The sequence below is a fragment of the Paramacrobiotus metropolitanus genome, unplaced genomic scaffold, assembly GCF_019649055.1.
Source record: "Paramacrobiotus metropolitanus isolate TYO unplaced genomic scaffold, Prichtersi_v1.0 Parri_scaffold0000009, whole genome shotgun sequence".
NCBI lineage: Eukaryota > Metazoa > Tardigrada > Eutardigrada > Parachela > Macrobiotidae > Paramacrobiotus > Paramacrobiotus metropolitanus.
The window spans coordinates 937,063-957,160 of record NW_026570229.1 but is presented as its reverse complement, the minus strand read 5'-3'; the positions used below and the strand labels follow the sequence as shown (position 1 = coordinate 957,160).

General features: G+C 46.2%; 1 protein-coding gene across 2 annotated transcripts; it reads right to left on the bottom strand.

The window, feature by feature from the left end:
• Positions 1–831: 831 nt before the first annotated feature.
• Positions 832–8,250, bottom strand: LOC129582986 (uncharacterized). 2 transcript variants are annotated; one of them, XM_055474628.1, is made up of 7 exons: positions 7,402–8,250; positions 5,795–6,363; positions 5,317–5,596; positions 4,766–5,094; positions 4,017–4,303; positions 2,318–2,596; positions 832–848 (listed from the first exon to the last, which is right to left on the bottom strand). In XM_055474628.1, the coding sequence occupies exons 1-6, from the start codon at positions 7,609–7,611 to the stop codon at positions 2,322–2,324; spliced, it is 1,950 nt and encodes a 649-aa protein (XP_055330603.1). In that variant the 5' UTR covers positions 7,612–8,250; the 3' UTR covers positions 832–848; positions 2,318–2,321. The 2 variants fall into 2 exon arrangements, with proteins under 2 accessions (XP_055330603.1, XP_055330604.1); XM_055474629.1 differs by lacking the exons at positions 832–848; positions 2,318–2,596 and having other exon boundaries at positions 3,823–4,303; positions 7,402–8,240.
• Between the last annotated feature and the right edge of the window lie 11,848 nt (positions 8,251–20,098).

Genomic DNA, 20,098 nt, shown 5'->3' with positions numbered 1-20,098 from the left:
CCCAAATAACTGTGTTCCGATATCTCCAGTCACAACAAAATGGTTGGACAAGTCCAAAAACTGCACAACAACACAGTTGCCGCTTACATTAGCTTGGGTAATTACCTGGTTACACAAAGGTCAAGGCATTACGTGCGATAAAGCGGTAATCCACACTGGCTAGCGGGAAATCGCATCCGTTTTTTATTAATGTTGGCTTTTCCCGCGTGAAGACATGGAGCGAAAAGAGATGGCAATAGCCGAATTCAGGAAAGCCGTAAGGTGGTGAGAATAGCCAAAGGTGGTGTAAAAAATATTAAAAAAAGTTGGTGCGAAAAATAGTCAAAACCGGGTGAAAGGTGGTGGCAATGGCCAAAGGAGCTTTCAGCGTGATGAGAATAGCCATTTCCTAAATTTTAATAGGAAATACCTATCTAATGAACATTGCATTATGTATTTATCAACATTAATCATCTCAGATTAATCATCTCATTATCAACAGTCCCATCTCATAATAATTGAGACGAATTCTTTATTTGAGTCACTATTCTTTATTTGAGTGTTTTTATTGAGCGAGGCGCCGGCTCGGCAATAAACATAATGCGATTAAAGTACAAGGTACATTAAGCAACATAAAATAACATCACTTTTTTAATGTTTAATTTTTAACTGTGATGTAATGTGCCAGCGCTTGCAATTTTTTGTTATTTTATTGGCTAATGCGTACTAATACCACATAACAATAACCTAAGTATTTTTGTACAAAACTCAGTTTCCGGCTTCGCTTCGGTCTAATAGTGCTAGCCAAAAGCGGTGCACTTCCCTAGTACTATGGCGGACGATACATTTCTTCGGAAATCTTCTGGTATCTGCACTGTGAACTTGCTCGAAATGTCGTTTTCAAGCAGGTTCAACAGCACCTCAGGTCAACGGTAGCCGTTCACGGAACCCATGCTATAGTGGGCAGTTTTTAGACGCTGATGTAATTACACCTTGTTTGAGTACGAGGCAAGTGTCCCTTAAATTAATAGACGCGTTTTGCCTTACCATAAATTGACAACCTAAACCGCAATGTGCGAACCTGGCAGCCACCAAGGGTTGGCAGCGTGTAATACAAATGGTGACTGCATTGCTCCCATTGACTTCGACGTTTAACTGATTCGGCATTTACTCATCTAAACTTTAATCACAACTACAACCAAACATTCCAAATTGTGGAGAAAAAATCTGGGAATTTTCAGGTACCTAGCAAGTAAGTTTTCATGGCAGGCAAAGAAAGTTATGAGCGTTTATGGTTTCTCGTAGACATAGCATAGGATGCTCTTCAACGGCTCCTCGCACGAACCTTATGCCATGACTGCGAGAAACTGCAAATGTTCATAACTTTCTCTGCTTGCCATGAAAACTTACTTGCTAGGTACCAAAAAATCCCCAAATTTTTTCTTCATCATTTGGAACGCAAGTTTGCAGGTTCGGTGGGATTTTGGCTAGTGTGAATGCCAACTTACTTGAACGTTGAGTCAATGGCAGCAATGCAGTCAACCGTTTGTATTACACGCTGCCAGCCCATGGTGGCTGCCAGGTTCGCACATTGCGGTCTAGGTTGTCAACTTATGGTAAGGCAAAACGCGTCTATTAATTTAAGGGACACTTGCCTCGTATAGATTTTCGGTTTTGCTTTAGCCCTGCGTCTTGAATTGCGAAAGTAAAATTTTTCTTAAAATCAGATGCAATTATGTTTAAATTTGGTAAGGGTTTCGATCGACAAGTCAATTCAACAGCTGGATTTCCTGCTGTGCAAATTGGAAGCCTCGTACTTTCGACTACAGCTTGCCGGCCTTGCCCTGGCTAACTACTTGTACCTCAGTGATCACTTCGAGCGAGTTCACATGCAGTAAGAAATGCAAATCCGCAATCTTGTCGGTTATCGTCGCGGAAAACTGGGAAGTCGTACGACATCGGACACAATTATCACAGACACGATGAATTTTTTTGCGTTTTAATATTACACGAACTGACAAAAGTACTGTATAAAACTTAAACTGTCCCATCTTGAAAAAATTTTTCGGTAGTATATGTATCGTACAAACTGGTCAATAAAACCGGCCAAACTTCGGTTTGGCTAGAAATTACAGTCACAAATAGCAAACAAAAAACAATTCTTACGTTGAAGCTTTTATAGAAACATCTAAGCTTTAATCGTACTGAACTGACTGGTCTCTACAGTTAGAAAATACTGAATGAGTTTTTTCCAAACAGGAGATTAAACTTTTTTTACGACAATAATAATTGTGCCCGATGCCGGAGACTTAATTCAAACTCGACAGCAGATACCTACCGAATTATTTCAGGAGGAAAAATTTTGCTGCTGGACGTTTGGATTTGGATGTCGTAATGCTGTTGGACCAGCGAACATGACGGTCAGTTTTGCGCTTATTTTTAACGGATCCTTTACTGCGTCGTATATGCCACACAAACTTCACCAGGTTGCCGTACATCCAAATCGTGCACACCGTTAGCAACAGCAAGATGCCGGGCAGTTGCAGACATTCGGGCACAAACAGTCCTACAAGGGAATACGGGAGCACCAGGCCGCAGACCAACGGGCAATGGCCGTTGTAACGTGGGGCCTTATGGGCGCCCACGTACCTTCGACGGCGAAACAGCGGAGAACCCGGATTGAGGCTTTAATGCCGAAATCTAAGGTGCGCACCGTGGCGCAGCAAACACCGACTAATGAGATCGGATCCTACAGCCAGCGCAGCTGTGCTGTAGGTCCGTCAAACACCACAGAAATGTGTGGGATGGAAATCCCCAGAAACAGCGAAACACAACGGCGAATGGCCAATCGTGAAGGCGGAGCTATCGGCCTTCACATCCCTGTACTGTCCAACACTGAGCCCCTGCGAAGTGCATGAAAAATGGCGGTATGCGCCGTAAATAAGAAAATGTCAGTATGCATGCAGTAAAAGTAACATAAGATCAAATGAGAAAAAAAACACTGCGTAGTACAGGCCCGTCCCTGTACTATGTCCAATTGACTTTACTACCGGATACACGGTTCCACTTCGGGCGGCTTACGGTCCGGTTCGGTCAGTCCAGGTCGGGTAAAAGGTGGTCCAGTCGGCTCAAGTCTTGTCGGCTCGAATCCGGTTCGGCTCAGGTCAGGTTCAGGTCAGGTCGGCTCCGGTTCGGTCAGAGGTCGACCTATTGGGTCAACGCACTGTCGCGAAAGATCCAGGGTCCAACCCGGAAAGCAGGCAAGTTCCGGTTTTTTCAGCAGGGAAAGGTCACGTTCTGGAGAAATTTGGGCAGGGGTTTGTGGCATCGGTACGCTCGTGACCCTGCAAACAAACAAATACGCTGCTCCGGTGGGGATATTCCACTGCTCCGTCCGGGTGAAGGTCGCCATCCCAGGAAATACGGGCAGGGCTCTGGTGGGGGGAATTCTTCGGCGTGATGCTAGTGGTCGATCCGGCCGTAGGGATCGGAGTTGGTGCTGCTGGTCGCGGTGTATCCGTTCTGGTTTCCCGCTGAATCCGGGCCGCGTCCGCCGTCGGCATCGCGAGGCGATTCTCGCTCTGGCATCTCCATCGCCTTCTGGTGTGGAGGCATCCAACGCGGTCCGCATTGGGGTGCGTTCTGCACGGCAGGTGGGTTTCCCGGGGGGCTACGGATGGAGCTCCACACTCGGGGTTGCATTGGCAGCGATCCGGTCCACAACAGAAGTGCTGCGTGCGCGGGAGCGCGCGTAGCTGGACTATCAGCCAGCTCTGCTACCGTAACGTGGGGCCTTATGGGCGCCCACGTACCTTCGACGGCGAAACAGCGGAGAACCCGGATTGAGGCTTTAATGCCGAAATCTAAGGTGCGCACCGTGGCGCAGCAAACACCGACTAATGAGATCGGATCCTACAGCCAGCGCAGTAACATGGGTCAAACACCACAGAAATGTGTGGGATGGAAATCCCCAGAAACAGCGAAACACAACGGCGAATGGCCAATTGTGAAGGCGGAGCTATCGGCCTTCACACCGTCCATCGCAAAGAACCACATATAACTCAGTGCTTCACACAGACAGGGTTCTGTCGTTTCCGTGTTTTTCCCCACTAGAACCTTCGGGTCAGATGGGATCGGCACTGGTAAAACGTGTGAGTCCTTTACTTCCAGGATCGTTTGATCGTTAATAATATCTCCGTGTGGCATAATGTCGGTATTATCCTTCTCCGTGCTAGCTGGTACAGGAGAACGATCTGATGATGCGCTGCCCTGACCATTGGGTTTTTCCGCCGCAACCTCCACAATTAGCAGATGCGCCTTGTATCTGAAATAACGAACATGTCCGTTGAGAAATGGACACGCCACAAGCCACACATGCAGTATCTGCGCTGAGGCCGGGAGAACGGTCCGGTTCGTGTTACCGAAGACCCAAAACAAAACCAGAATCGAAGTGGTTTTTTGGAAGACTAAAACATATTTGAAAGTTTCCCAGATTCAATAAAAAATTTTAAAACAACCTTCACAATTATGTATCGTCATGTCCAGTCAGTCCAGAAGCCGGATGTTGCGCGTATAAACGGTTTCCATGCAAAGTGGTGTCTTATTACAGACGCTGTACTCCATACATAACGGCCGGATGTAGGACGATAAACTTGAGACGGTAGATCAGTTTTCGACAGCACTGATATGTATAAGATCTCATTTAGCCGCGCAAGATCATTTCCCAAGTCATAGACTCGTACATATATGTTTAAAGCAGCCTGTGTCAAGGAGAATACTGCTTTACCTGTTATCGGCCGTCATGATTCGCTGGTCAGGAGCATGCCGACGCCATTTGGTACAGCAGGCCTGTACACGGCGATATACGAGTAGTCCACCGGCGACCAGGACGGCAATGCCAACAATGATATATTCCGCATAATGCACCGCCATAACCGGTATGCCGCTGGCCACGGACAGTACTCCACACCATACCAAGTACGCCCTGCTGACAGCCGGTGAGAAGGACGGAGTGAAGCTGAGCAGCCGCTCGGTATTGCTGCCAGGCTTTGACCGCAGTTCTTCAGACTGCAGATCCACCCAGTATGACAGCATCGCTGTTCCTTGGTCGAAATACTGTAAAAAGGCAATAATTATTGTAATTTTTTCTTTACACCCAACCGTGACATTCTCCCGAGATCTAATTTTAGAACCCGAACTGGCTGAATCAATACGTATATTATGATGATTATATCCAAGGAATGGGTCAGCATGACTAAATATGAGAAGAAAATTAGTAGAATTTTTCTCGCTCAGCACAGTATTATTAAATTTTGTCTATGAAGGTGACGCGCTTACTGTTCCGTGCTTGGTGCAGGTCCCTGTTGCATTAAATGGGTGCCAGTACGTCCAGTTAGCACTGCAGCTTTGCCATTGACTGACGATGGGAAACTGCTGAAATAATGGCCAAACGTTGAAATAAACAGCAACGCATCCCACAAAGAAGGCCGAGAAGCAGCAGGCTGCCTTTTTCCGGTGTACTTCCTGTCTTCGGGTTTTGCTCGTCCCCGCAGTTCTGCTTTCTTGAGGGCGATCAGCGGATGAACGAGATTCGGTAGAATTTGCAGAAATCAATTTTCTGTAAGCGAATTCGATATTTTCAGCGAAATATTTAACTTTCCTTTACAGAGCTGGCTAAATTTATAACAGTAAGGGACTCAACTGGATTATAAAAACTGAAATCATTGAAGCGGTCCTAATGTAGTTTCAATGTTAGACGGTAGTATACCAGCCTAGTATGAACTATGAACTACCAGCTGACAAAAAAGCTTTTTACCTGATTCCCTTCTTAATCAGGGCAAGATAACTCTCACTCATCCATAATCTCCAAATTCGGCCGGTACAATAAACGGCCATGGTGCTAGCGAAGAGGATACAACCCGGGAAAACAGCAGATGGGCCAATTGCGGTTATGGCCAGTATAACGGACAACCATAGAAGCATCACCGGTATGGCGCAACACACCATCCAGCTGGCATAGTAGATAGTGAAACTGACGGCGCTGACCATCGCACACAGCAAGATCAGTATGATGTTAGCAGGCCCATGCCTCTTGCCCGCCGGTCGGTACTTTTGGATAATCGCCTCCACGTCACGACAGTACGGCAGATGGTCCTTCGATATGGGATAGGTCCAGCGGCGATTGGCGCACACCAGGTATATCAAAGAGCCGCTTAAGAAGATCGTCAGGATGACGGCAAGAAAGGTGGCCATGTACCCGATGATTCGGTTGGAAGCCGCTGGAACGTCCACAACCAGTCTGGCTCCTTCTGCACGGGCCACAGTGAGTGGATGCGGTGGTATCCATCCCGACATGACGTCATCCCAGAAACAGTCGTTCACCTCCTGCAAGAGAATGTGAAAAAATTTTGGCCTGACCGTGGCACATTGCGCAGTGGATTCTACGTTCCTGTGGAAGCCAGGTTGATGCACCACTACAGAGTTTGAAAATCAGTGGTAGCTGGTGTTCTACTGTAGATCTTCAAATTTCCTATCGGTTAATTTTACATTACACACAGCTTAAAAGTAGCAGACAACACTGACCACTGAATGGCCCTTATTTAAATTTTTTCTTTTTCTAAATTATGTATTTGCTAACACTAGTGACGGCCGCCCTTGTATCCGTATTTCAGTTGAATAACTGCAGATATATCTGACTAATATCGTGCGCATACATATCCTCGTTCCATTTCCCCTGAACTGAGAGGGAGTTCCTTGTTGTACTGCGTTCTTAACACTGACTGAGTACACCGGCCTTATTTATTTTCCTCTCATACAACTTCAATTTTTACTTTAATAAGTTTAAAAATGAAAATCTTCACCAAAAACTGTAGAAAGAACTACTCTCAAAAACTGTCACGGACAATATAATGAATCATTTTGGAATATACTGCAAACAGCGCAGGAAGCTAATGTACCACATTTAGACGTCTGCCAGTTTAACCTACCGGAAATTACCTCGTGGTTTTGCTCTCACAATCAGGTATCGTTGTGCAAAATTAGCGGTACCCGTCTGCTGTAAATGCTGTGTTACGAATACCTGAGAAGAAATGTACTGTACAGAGTGCACAACATACAAAACTCATTAGATTTAAAAAATTTAGAAATTTAAAGCCTGTTTTTGTAAGCATGTATAGGAAGGTATCACATTATTCTCTGCTTGATTCTGGTGTGCTAATTCTCATAAAGCATTTAACAATAATATATTAAGGGATGAACATGACAGAAGCACGAATATCGGAAAATACCCTTGGGATCTGATGTAACCATTACTTGAAAAGCATGGCTGTGAATTAATTTTTTATACATGTAATTTATTTTTCAGGCGAGCGAGCGTTTTCAGTGTTATTTATATGATTTATAATTTTAAGGTGTTAGACTTACAAGTCCGGACAGTTCGATCAGGGAAACGAAATAGGTATCCGTGTCGGGGTCTAATCGGCTGTCTCCCCATTCCGGAAGAATACGCAGCCCGAATTGCAAACAAATTTGGCACGCAAACCACAGCACGAATGTGGATTCCGTCAAGATTTCTGGATAAGCCGAATACGATTCCTTTTCCAAAAAATAAATTAAGATCGTCTTGATCGGCATTTTAGCAAAAAATGTCTACGGTGAAACGATGCGAGCGGATGCAGACGTGCCAGCTAGTGAAAGTGACGGCAATCTAAGGGCCCATTTGTTGGTGAATAAAGATGATGTCATGCAAAAATAAGCCTTGTATGAGCGTAGACCTGATGAAGGTTCACGCGCAGGAACAGAATTGACGGAATTCTGCCTGCCAAACAGATCTGGCAATGCTATACAGCGCCTACGCTATGGAAAGCGAGAAACGGCGTGATTGCTAGAACTTTTTAGACCAGACTAAATTCGATAGAATTTCCTCGTGGACAACTCCGCATTGCTGACTGCAGCAAGCGTGAAAAATGCGCACGTAGCCGCCACATGATGCGGGTGCGCGCAGAACACCATGCTTTCGCCACACGTAGGCGGGCGTGCAACAAAACACAACAGACTGCCAAAGCGAGGGTGTACGCATGTACGCCTGCGCTCACATGCCTCTGGGAGGGAGGCTGAGCTCCGTCGAAGCAGAATCCACGTCCAATTCCTTGGGATCCTTGACGGCTCGTCTGTGCGTTTTAAAACATCGAGATTTAATCTCTCTTTAACATCACAAATTCCAATTACATGTGTGAATAAAGAGATCTCGGAACAAAAGTAAAAACAGTAAAAAAATATCAACAGAATTCATTATCAAAACGACTAGGATCCTCCGACTCCTAAAGGTCACTGGGTCCTGTCAACCGTAATCCGCTTTGGTCCATTCCGCTCTTTTGAGCAATCTTTACCATCACAAATGAGATCCGCTTTAGGAATAGGTGCGTATCAAGTACGACTTTTCAATACTGCTGCTTCGTCTTTGGGATAATTGCGTATCAAGTACGACTTCTGCAAAATGAGATTCTTCCTCTTGGACATGGAGGGACGTCTTGAAAGACAAGCATAATGCTTCCTCCCTGGTAAGGTCATTCTCTTGAACTTTGATTGATGACTCGTTGAGCAGTGAAGTTCCCAAAGGTCATCCCTTTCTCTTCTGATGTGCGACTCGTTTGGGCCGTGACGATCCCAAAAGGTCATCCATTTTTCCATAATGAGTTCCGTATTAAAGGTCATGGAGGAACTTAGCCAATTTTTGGCTTCCAAGCAATTCTGCTTGCCTCCCTTGCAAAGGTCATCATTCTTTTCAACCATTTTCTTCGGTCGCACATCCTTTTCTTTTCCTTATAGTGCAAATTGACGCGCATTTTTCTTCTTTCCTTACCAGGTTCGAGGGCCGGTTAACGCCGTAACTCCTCTTTCTTCTGAGGCCGGTTATCGCCGTAACCTCAACATCTGAAAGTTTTACTCCTATTTTCTTGAACTCTTTCTCTTTTTCACCCTTGTGGCTTCTGTCATTCCGCGAGAGTGTGCCGACATAGTAGGCCGCAACTACACTCTAAAAGTGACGTTTTAAATGTAATGAGGAAGGCCGGTTAGCGCCGTTACTCTTCCTGCTTCGAGGGCCGGATGACCTCCGTAACTCCCCATATTTCGGATCGCCTTGATCCTCTGTAACAAAATTCTGAAAACAACAAAGACACAAATAGTACGACAGTTCAACAAGTTACGTCTCCTTCGCCCTGATACTGTACCTTTATTACCATTCTCGTGCTGCCGACTGATGGCCGTAACTAGCACATCAGCGATGCCCTAAAGGTCATCACTGATCATTTGAACCATTGTCGCGGTTCCGATCGAAACGTCGTCTTTCTTTTTCATTACGATCAGACGTTCGATCTCGAGGTTCCCTTTCCCTCTCTTGCAGCTCGTCTCCTTCGCTCCGGCTGCTAGTAGCACTGTGACGATTTCGGTCACGTCTGCGTTGGATACGGATCAGGTGATCTCTCGCGTCAACCATGCGCGCTTTTTAAGTCCCGTGACCTTTCTCGAGGATGATTGGATGACCTTTCGCAGACTCGTGACCTTTCCAATTCTCGTGACCTTTTTCGAGAATGATCGGATGACCTTTCATAAACGCATGACCTTTCATGTTTCCATAACCTTTGTCGAGGATGATCGGACGACCTTTCGTACACATGTGACCTTTCATTTCTGTCGGCTGACCTTGCCAAGCCCGACTGATACGTTTCTCTCGGCGGTGATTTCGGTCGTTTGAACTCGTCTCTCTTGAAATTTCTTTCGGTCTCCGTCATTTCGTTTTGCTGCATGAGGAATTTGCGCATGTTCTCAATTTTGTCCTCGATCAAAATTTTGATGACTTGCGACCATCGGCCTTTTCCGTCAGGTTGACCTTTTCTTGCAGGAATATTGTATGTTCTCTTTTGTTAGTGAGAGTGGATCCTTAAGGATGATGTCCAATTGCTGGATGAGTGATTCGCGTATAATCGCCTCCTGTACGTCTTGTTTCTTAAAATATCGCGTCCGAAACGGGTGCTGCAAGTCCCGCATGACCTTTAGCTGCATCGGCTAAACCCTTCTCTGCCGCAGCTTTCTTTCTTTCTTTCAAACGCTTTCTTTCTGCTTCACGCTTTTCTTGCGATATTTGCTTTCTAAACGCATTCGCTTCCGCAGTTTTAGGAGGTTCAAGGGTGACGTCCCATCCAGGTCTGCGTCCTACCCACATTCGGTATTTATCCTCCAAAATCACTCTATCTTCGGGCGATAGCTTCAGCCACGTTTTTCTTCTGACCAGGTGTCGAAATACATCTAGGTTGCCTCTTTTTGCTTCCTGCGGAATTACCAGGAGTTGATTTGGCATCGGCACGGCGACCACGCATTCCCAACAAGGGAATCGTTCACCTGAAAGGATGTTGTTGCGCTTGCAATCCGGGCAATCCTCGTTGTAATTTGTCAACGGGTCGCCGGTGACCTTTACGATCGACGGTCTCCGTCCCTTCTCTATCTTCTGATCAGTTTGGCTCCGTTCAGCCATTTTTCTCCGTTTTCACCTACAATCTCAAAATTTGTAAGTCCCGTGACCTTTCATTGATTTCATTTTCCAACGTCTATCTTTAAGCCTATGATAAAAAGGCTATTCAGTGCTGAGCTGAAACTTTTCGCTGCTCTTTGATGATGACCTTTGTCATCCTTCTTTAGCTGAACCATTCTCAACTGTATGTGGATGACCTTTCCCATCTTAGCTCATTCGCTACTCTTCTTGTAGAGTGTGGTTCGAAAGTAATTTGAGAACTACGGTCTGCTCATCTCCTTCTCATTTCTGGTTCTGATTCTTCATTTTGTGCGGTAGACCTTCCTCCCACACTTTGCTTCTTGCTAATGTACGGTGACCTTTCTCTGCTTCATAAGCGGCATGACCTTTCAGTCCTTCCTTCGTTGAGTGCTAAGTTCCCCGCTGAGTTCTTTAACTGGGCGCTTCTTCTCCTTCTCATCGCTTCAGCTCGGGTGACCTTCCCCCCCGGCTGCAATTTCTGCTGCCCTTTAGATCCCAGCTTGCCGGATAAAGTGTGATGACCTTTATCTTCCAACTTTTCAGCTGAAGTCTGGTGACCTTTGGCTGCAAACTTTTCGTCTTAAGTCGGATGACCTTTAGCTTCCAACTTCTTCTTGGTCCTTCCCTCTTGCCTGCTCAGTACCATTCTCTCATGAGCGACTTTCAGCGAAGTCAATAATTTCTTCCTCTGTTACTTGAGCTCGGGTGACCTTCCGCCCCGGCTGAGCTTCCCGCTGAATTTTGATGACCTTTAAGTGTTTCACTCGCTCTTTGATCCTTCCGTTCCCTTTCGTTTTGAGCCAATCGTTCATGAGCGATTTTCATTCAACGGCGTGATCGGAAATGACTTCGATTAGCGGGTTTATTTCTGATGACCTTTATGCCGTCCCAACTTCCAGTCTTAATATCATAAACTCCTATAAGCCTGATTTTCGGGTTTATTTGTTTTCGTCCTTTAGTTATCCGATCAAGTAATGCTTTGTCGGCTTCATCTTCGTCTTGGACTTCTCCTCTCAGAATCTGTTCTGGAGTCGGCTTCGGAGTTTTCTTCGTTTTCTTGACCTTTCGCTTCTCAATTTCGTTCGCGATCCGTTGGCCAAGTTGGTCGGCTTTTTCTTTGACGGCTTTTATTTGTTCCGCTCTTGAGAGGTCATCTTTGGCGCTGGTAGCAGAATATGGTTCGAAAGTGTCTTGAGGTTTACGCTCTGCTACTCTGCGAGCAGGCTCAACCATTTTCGCTCTTGAAAGGTCGTCTCTAATGTTAGTAGCGGAGCGTGGTTCGAAAGTAGGCGCCACTTGAGATCCATGCTCTGTGCTTTCTTTATCCTCATTTCGGTGTGACCTTTCATTTTGCTCAATCGTGGTCAAGTTCCCGCTTCTTGATTAAGCTTCATCGTGACTGGCGTCTCAAAGTCTTTAATCTCTTTCTTCTGTCGTCCTCTCTTTTTCTTAACTGGCTCTTCCGCCTCTTTTGGCTCTTCTGCCTCTTTTGGCTCTTCTGCCTCTTCTGGCTCTTCTGCCAAATCAGGTACAGAGCGTGGTTCGGAAGTATGCTGACGACTACGCTCTGCTTCATCTTGACCTTTCTCAATTATCTCCCAAGCTGCCCTTTCAGCTTGACCTTTCTGAACCGGTAACGGTGGATGCCACGGTTTCAGACGATCCACCGAAACGACTCGTAGGTCCGGTTCTTTCACCGCATCTTGCTCGATGACCTCGACTTCGTTCGGTCTCGGAAAACTGAGAATCTTCCACACTTTGTCATATTTATTCTTGAAGTCGGATTGGTTTTCCTTCTTTCCTTGCTTTGTATCTTTCGGGAGTCTAATTAAGACTCGATCTCCGACTTTGAATTGCGGCTCTGACTTCTTCTTGTTGTAGATTTCCGCGTGCTTTTCGTAAGCATCTTTGATGTTGCACTTCGCCACTTCTTCTGAAAAGGTCAAGTTCCTTTTCATGGTTTCGACCCATTCGTCTGGTGCACCGTAGTCGTCAGGAACGTTCGTCTTCGTCACTACGTCTTCTGGCATGGTCATTTCTCTCCCGTGAAGCATGTAGTACGCTGAGTACCCCGTCGTTGCATGTACTGCACGGTTCATTGCCGATATGACGTAGGGAAGATACTTGTTGAACTTCCTTTCATTTCCCGCTTTCAGGTACTGCGACAATCCATCACTGATGGTCTGCATCTGCCTTTCCACCTGTCCTTGACCTTCAGGATGGTATGCTGTTCCAAACGTGTGTTTGATTTTGAACACGTTGGTGACCTTTTTCAGTACTTCTGCGGTGAAATGCCTTCCGCGATCCGTATGGAGAATATGTGGCGCTCCGTGCACCAGAATTACGTGCTTCACAAAGATCTTTGCGAATTCCTTTGCAGTAGCTGTTTTCATTGGCTCCGCTATGACATACTTCGTCAGCTGGTCGATGAAGACCGCGATGTATTTGTATCCTCTTTTCTTCGTTGGAAGTAGGGGTCCTTTCAGATCCGCATAGACTCTGAAGAATGGATGTCCGACTTTGATCTCTTGGAGCTTTCCAGGCGGACACTTCCTTGGCGTCTTTATGAACTGACATCCTTGACACGCGAGGATGTAATTCTTGACATCCGTACTCATACGGTCCCAGTAATACCTGAGCCGGATCGCGGTCAGCGTCTTTTCGAAACCAAGGTGACCTGCTGCTTTTTCATCATGCAGTGCATGGATGATTGCCCTTCTCATTTGCAGCGGTACCACATATGTCCTTTCCAGTCTTCCTTTCTGGTCTTTGACGCGATACAGTATGCCGTTCCATAACTGGTAATGCGTCTCAAACTTTGACCTTTTGTCTGCGTCTTGCAGGTGCTCCAATTCATCGATGATCATTGCCAAGTGCGGATCTTTTAGCTGCTTATTCCGCAACTGCAAATTCGTATCATCTTCTTCTTCTTCGTCTCCTTGGAGGTTGACGATGCGGACTACTGCCGTGCTGAGTTCGTTCCAATCTTTGATGACCTTGCATCTCGGAAGAGGCTTGTGACCTTTCTCGATTTTCTTTGAGAATCTCAGCAATCTGATGGGACACTCTTCCGGAATGTATTCGGAGAGAATTTCTGCTTCGCGAAGGTCATTCTGGTCTACCATTTTCTGACCGTCTTTCGTGACCTTTCCATCTTTTCGTTCGGAAGCTTCTTTTCTCACTCTGTTGACCTTTATCTTGGTAGCGGAGCGGGGTTCGAAAGTAAGACGACGACTACGCTCTGCTTCATTTATGCTCGAGCGCATGTCTCCGCTTTCTTTTTCTTCCGACACAACCCTTCTCATGTCGGCTTTCAGCCGTTCTTCCCTTTCTTCGGCTAATTGTACGAAAAGTTGCCAAACTTCAATCGGGGGTTCTTCTCTGTTGAGTTCGTTCTTGTAATCTTCGAAGTTTGGGATTTCATCATACTCTTCTTCGTTGCAAGTGGGACCTTCAATTGGCGCTCTTGAAAGGGCATCTGCGTTGTCGCAATATTTGCCCGGCTTGTATTCAATCTTGAATCGGTGACCTTGAAGTGCCAATGCCCATCTTGTCAATCTTGGGTTCATACATGATTTGTTCGACTCCGATCGTAAGAGGTTCGTCAAAGCTTTGTGATCCGTTCTCACTGTGAATTCGGAGTAGTCGATGTACGACTTGAACTTTCTGACGGCGAAGACTACCGCCAGACATTCCCATTCTGTTACTCCGTAATTCTTTTCTGCTCCATGCAAAACGCGGCTTGCGTATGCAATGGGATGTCCATCTTGGGACAAGATCGCACCTAGCCCTTCCTTTGATGCGTCGCACTCGATCACTGTTGGCTTTGTCGGATCGAACTTCTTCAATACTGGATCCTTGCACAGTGCTTCTTTAAGGTCATTGAATTCTTGATCATGGACTGCCGACCAATCTCTTTTGATGTTCTTATCGTGTCTTAGCAATTCGTAGAGATGCGCCGTCTTTTGCGCGTATCCAAGGATGAACTTTCGGTAATAGTTCGCTAATCCGAGGAATGACCTCAACTGCCGTTCAGTTGTCGGTTTCTTTTGGCCGTTAACTGCCATGACCTTTTCGGGATCCATTTTAATACCATTCTCACTGAGGATATGCCCCAGGAATCCCATTTCACGCATGCCAAATTCGCATTTCGTCGGCTTAATTGTGAAGCCTGCGTCGACCAAACTTTGAAGGACATTCCTTAAGTTCTGCATGAAGATCTCCCAGGTCTTTCCTGCGAAGATAACGTCATCAATATAGCCGAAAACGCATCCCATTCTCTTTGCGTTCGACAAGACTTTGTCCATGCAGAGTTGAAAGGTCGCAGGTCCATTGCAGACTCCAAAAGGCATTCTTTTGAAACGGAACATTCCGTCCTGCGTGACGAAAGTCGTCTTATCTTTCGAGGCTGGATCCATTGGGATCTGCCAGAAGCCACTTTGCAAGTCCATCTTGCCGTAATATTTATTTCCCGCGCATGCGTCAAGCAGTTCATCCGGGTTCGGCAGTGGATAGTTGTTCTTTTTCGTCAGCTTGTTCAGCAAAATGTAATTGACGCAGAATCTTGTTCCCATAGTTCCGTCGCCATTCTTCTTTGCGGCGAGTACGACCGGAAAACTCCATTCCGCATCGGATGGTTCAATGACATCTTGCTGTAGCATCTCTTCGATGTGCTTTGTGATGAATTCACGACCTTTCCAACTTGTTCTTGCTGGATTGCATTTAACCGGTTTGGCATCGGCTGTGTCAATAGTGTGCGTTACCCCTTTGACATCGCCGTACGGTTTCTTTGACGTGGGGAGAACTTTCCAAAACTCCCAAAATGCGTTTCGCACGTCATTCTTTTGTTCCTCAGTTAGGTCTGGTCCTAACTTTAATCTTTCAATTATGTCGTTCAGTTCTTCTTTCGTCTTTGCATCCACTTCGGGATCTTCAAGGATGTTTTTTACGACGGTAGCCGAGTTGACCTTTACATTCTCTAGGTGTTCGTAATGTTCTACGTAACCGAGAAATTGGCCCTTCCTTACGGTCTTTCGGCTTTTGCTTCGGTTTTCGATAATGATTTCGAATCGAGTGCCGTTATGGTCCGTGACTCCCGTTCTCGGTTGGACTTCATTATCCTTTTGAGGAGTTGCTGTATACATCAGCTTCTGATTCCGTGGCACATGAACGCCCATCTTGACCTTTACGCGTGTGCCAAGGTTTGGTCTCAGCTTAACTCGTTGGTCGCTGTAAACCTTGATCGCTCCTTCTGGGATTCTTGCTTTCTGCACTTTAATTCTTCGAACAATGATCTCTTTCTCTTGTTGTTCGTTCTTTTCATCGTCTTCGTCGAGGTCCAGCAGATCTTCTTGATCTGAAAGGTCACTCACTCCAGAATCTTCAGAAGTGGTCGAGTTATCGCTCGTGCTCGAGAATTCCGAGTCGGATTCGCTGCTGTGGTTAGCTTCAAGCTCTTGACCTTTGCTTCTTTTCTCGATTGGTCGCTCATCGACGCCTTCGTCTTCACTTTCTGTTGAAAGGTCATCGCTTTCATCCTTGGAAGCGCTAAGTTTTTTCACTTTTCGTTTTTCGGGCAGAGGTTTGTCCGTTTCCTTGGACTTTCGTCCGTTTCGTGCTGCTATCCTCGGATTTGTTCGTGTTGCACGAATCCTTGCTCGTGACCTATCCCTTTCATCGTCTTCCGAGCTATCATCTGCTTGAGCGGTATTCTGTGACCTTTTTGCTTTTCCAACTGGCGGTCCTTCCTCGCCAGTTTCAGGTGACCTTTCGTCAACTTTCGGAACTGACCTTTCTGGCTCCTCTTCCAGCATCGCGTTTAGTGACCTTTCGTTCTTCTCGGTTGGTGGCCCTTCCTCACCGTTACCGAGTGACCTTTGTAGTGAAGCCACTAACGACGCTGCTTTCTTCTCTTGCGGCGACATTTGAGCCTTTTTTGCCTCTGTTACCGGGATTCCGTTTTCCTTATCCCGAAACGCCTGGTTCAGTTCCTTGATCATCTGAGCCAACTCATACGCCGTGTGCGTTGGTTCCTCTTCTTCGGCGCCTGTGCCGTTTTCTTGAGCAGCACTTGTGCTGACCTCTTGTTCTTTTTCTTTGGTTTCTTCGGCGCTTGTGCCGTTATCTTTGTTCTTTTCTTCTTCGGCGCTTGTGCCGTTTTCTTTTTCAGCGCTTGTGCCATGACCTTTCGGTCTCTTATCGCCGATAAAGACGCAATTTGCCATCAGTTCTTCTGTAGTCCAGTCATTGTTCGGTACCGTCTCATACATGCACCAAGTATCTCCGCCTCTTTCGGGATACTCCACTCCATCTGGATCTGGTGCAAAGGTCACCTTCTTTTTTCTCGGATAGCCAAATAATCCAAGTTCGCGTCTTTTTCGCGTGACCTTTAATTCTGGAATTTCTCCTGTGAATATCGGTACTTCTTCGAGGATTTTGCCCCATTGTTTATTCCATTCTCTTAAGCTCCCCTTTTTGAGGCAGGCCTGGTAAAGGTCAAATAATTCGTACACTACTGTGCCGAGTCCGATTGGGAAAATGATCGCTCGTCCTTGACCTTTCCATAGATAATTAACTCTGAATTCCCAAAATAAGTCAACTCTCGCTTGCTCCCATATTTCGTTCTCTTCCATTGCTCGTCGTCTTTCTCTGTCGAGCTTTGTAATCGGGTTTGTATACCACGGGTCGCTTCTATCCGCCTTTTCAGGAATGAAGTTATCCGCTTCTTGCTGCCAATGATGGAGCCACTTCCCTCTGGAGATGATGTAGTTCTTGACTACCGATAACCATTCTCGATAACATTGCCAAAGGTAAGTTGCTTTTGACAATTCCGGCATGGGGAGTGTTCGCATAATCGACTTGACCTCTATTTCTTCTTGTCTTTTATGACGCGCAATTGCTGCATTGCATTTCGGCCATTCCGAAAGGTCATCTTGTGTCATTTCTTGCATGCATTTTGCACATCTTTCTTGAGGTCGCGCTATCGAAAGGTCATCGCTGTCGTGCCAATCGTGATGGCAAGAGGTTGCTCTCTCTTCCGCAGTCCATTCTCTTGGTTTGCGGGAAATGACGCGATTGTTCCCTTCCGGCATCCGTTGTCTCGGTTCGGGACGGACGATAACTCGCTTATCCGCTTCTCCGGAATCGGTATCTGTCCATTCGTCATCTTTTTCGATTTCGATTACGCTGTTATCTGATGATATTTCGATGACTTCGATTTCTTCATCTGCAGAGCGTGGTTCGGAAGTAAGACGACGACTACTCTCTGCTACCTCTTTGCGCAGGCGCGTGTCTCGACCTTTCATCCGCCCTCTTGCTTTATCACGTGGTTCGAAAGTGTGTTGAGCACCATGCTCCGTTTTCCTTGCATCCAGTTGCTTTATGGCTTGATCTCGTATTTCCGAGAATAGTGCTCTTTCGTCGCTGTTCATCAGTCCTGGCTCTGTCCTGGGCCCAACCATTCTCGTGCCCAGTGCCTCTGGTACTGGGAGTAGCCTTGACCACTCCATTCCTGGCACTAGCGACTGTTTCTTTGCAATTAGTGCTTCTGCTTGCATTATCTTGAGTTGTTTCATCGTTGGTGACCTTTGATTTCCTTTAGACTTCGGTGACCTTTTGCTTTTTCCAGCATTTTCTAATCCCTGTGCCTCTGGTACTGGGATTAGATTTTCACCATTCTCGTTTTGTTTATTATCTTTCGATCCCTGTGCCTCTGGTACTGGGATAGCTGTTTGCCCCGAATTATTTCTTGGTTGAAGTTCGGTGACCTTTCCTGCATTGACTTTTGCAGAGGATTTTGGCTCATCGTCTTCAGCTTCAGTTTCTCTTTCTTCCTCGTCGTGCCCGTCTATCAGGACGAATTTCTTTGCAAGGAAGTCGAATCCCAGTAGGACTTGGACATCGTCTGACGCTGGTCTGACGTAGAACGAGTGTTGACTCGTTTTCCTTCTTAAGGTCACTGGTGCTACGCAGTAGTGCGTTACTTCGAAGCCTGACGTTCCACTGATCCCCTTGATCATCACCTTCTTTTTCGGTGGTAGTCTTACAGTCTGGAGGCCATTCCTTTCGCAGAACTGTTGACAAATCAAAGACGTCTCTGCGCCAGTGTCAAGCATCGCCATGACCTTTTTATTTCCAATTTTGACTTCATGTGTATAAGCTTCGATCCGTTTCGGTAAGTTTCCATCTTCGAGTTTCAAGACTCTTATTCGACACTTGACTGGGATTGGTGCAGCATGCTTGCTCTCTATCAGACCTTTTGAGCTCCAACGATCTATCCGTTTCGGTACGTCGGGTCGCACATCTGAGAACTTTTCGATCCGTTTTGATTTCGGTAAGATATTCGCTTGCTCCTTCGCAGCGTTTTCTTTACCCGTGACCTTTGCCACTTCGCACATTAAACCCTTCTCTTGTGCGTTCTCGTGACCTTTATCACTTGCGCAATAACTTCGTATTGTGACCTTTCATTGCGCACATCTTTGGACGGTTTTTCTTGCAACTTTGCCATTATCTCTTGCGTAATTTCATCCGCAAAGGTCATCTCGTCATCTTCACTCTTTTTCTCTGGTGACCTTTCGTACACAACCATCTTATGGTCGTTTTCTTTCATCCAATCGGTAATTTTCTTCGCAATTTCGTTATTCGTGCGAGTTGGATCGATTTGAGATGACAATCCGTCAGTTCTTGGCGGTGACCTTTCGTTGTCATTCCGGATTGCTTCTGTCATGTCATACGACTTCTCCTTCTGCGGAGTTTGCGCTAAGTCCGGTGACCTTTCCGGTCTTGACATGAAAAATCCACCATTTAGTGACCTTTGTAAAGGTACTTTCTCACCATACTGAGGCGGTAGTTCACCCTTCTCAATCCGCTCTCGAAACTGACGGTTATTTTCGTCGCATTGGTTCTTTCTCTTCCAGTACTCTTGAACTTTCGGTTGTGAAGCTTTAACCATTTCCTCGAGATGCTTTCTCATCCGCCAATCTTGTTTCTCTCTTTCTTCCCAGTAAGCTTCTCTGGAGATTCTCACATCTTGCGGTGACCTTTGTGGCGGAGGAACTGGTTTCCACATACCGTGTCGTCCATTAGGTCTGTAAGCGACTTTTTGCCACTCCATCTTCTGTTGTAGAGTGTTTGCCTCATCGAGAGAGTCATCTGAGACTTGCTGTGCCCCTTCGCTCTGTTTCACTGTTTGCTGCGCCATTCGCAGAGTCAAGTTACTTTCTTGACCTTTCGGTTCATCGGCGACTTCACCGTGACCTTTCTCTTTCAGTGACTCTTGAGTCTGCTGCACTGGCAATCTCTCGTGACCTTTCACTTCTTCAACTCTCGCTTGAGGTGACCTTTCGGTCTCTTGCGCTCCTTGCGCAGTCACGGCCCTTCTGTGATCTTCCTCGGCAGCTCTTGCTTGAAATACTTTTGCCATCTGCTCAAGGAATTTCGGTCTATCCGGACCGCCTTCATGCGTTCGTTGTACGGTTACGGTCATTCCGTCAAATTCAAACGTATTTTCGACGAACTTTCGGAATCTCGCGTGATGTGTTTCATCATCCTCTTCGCTTGAGATTTCCGCTT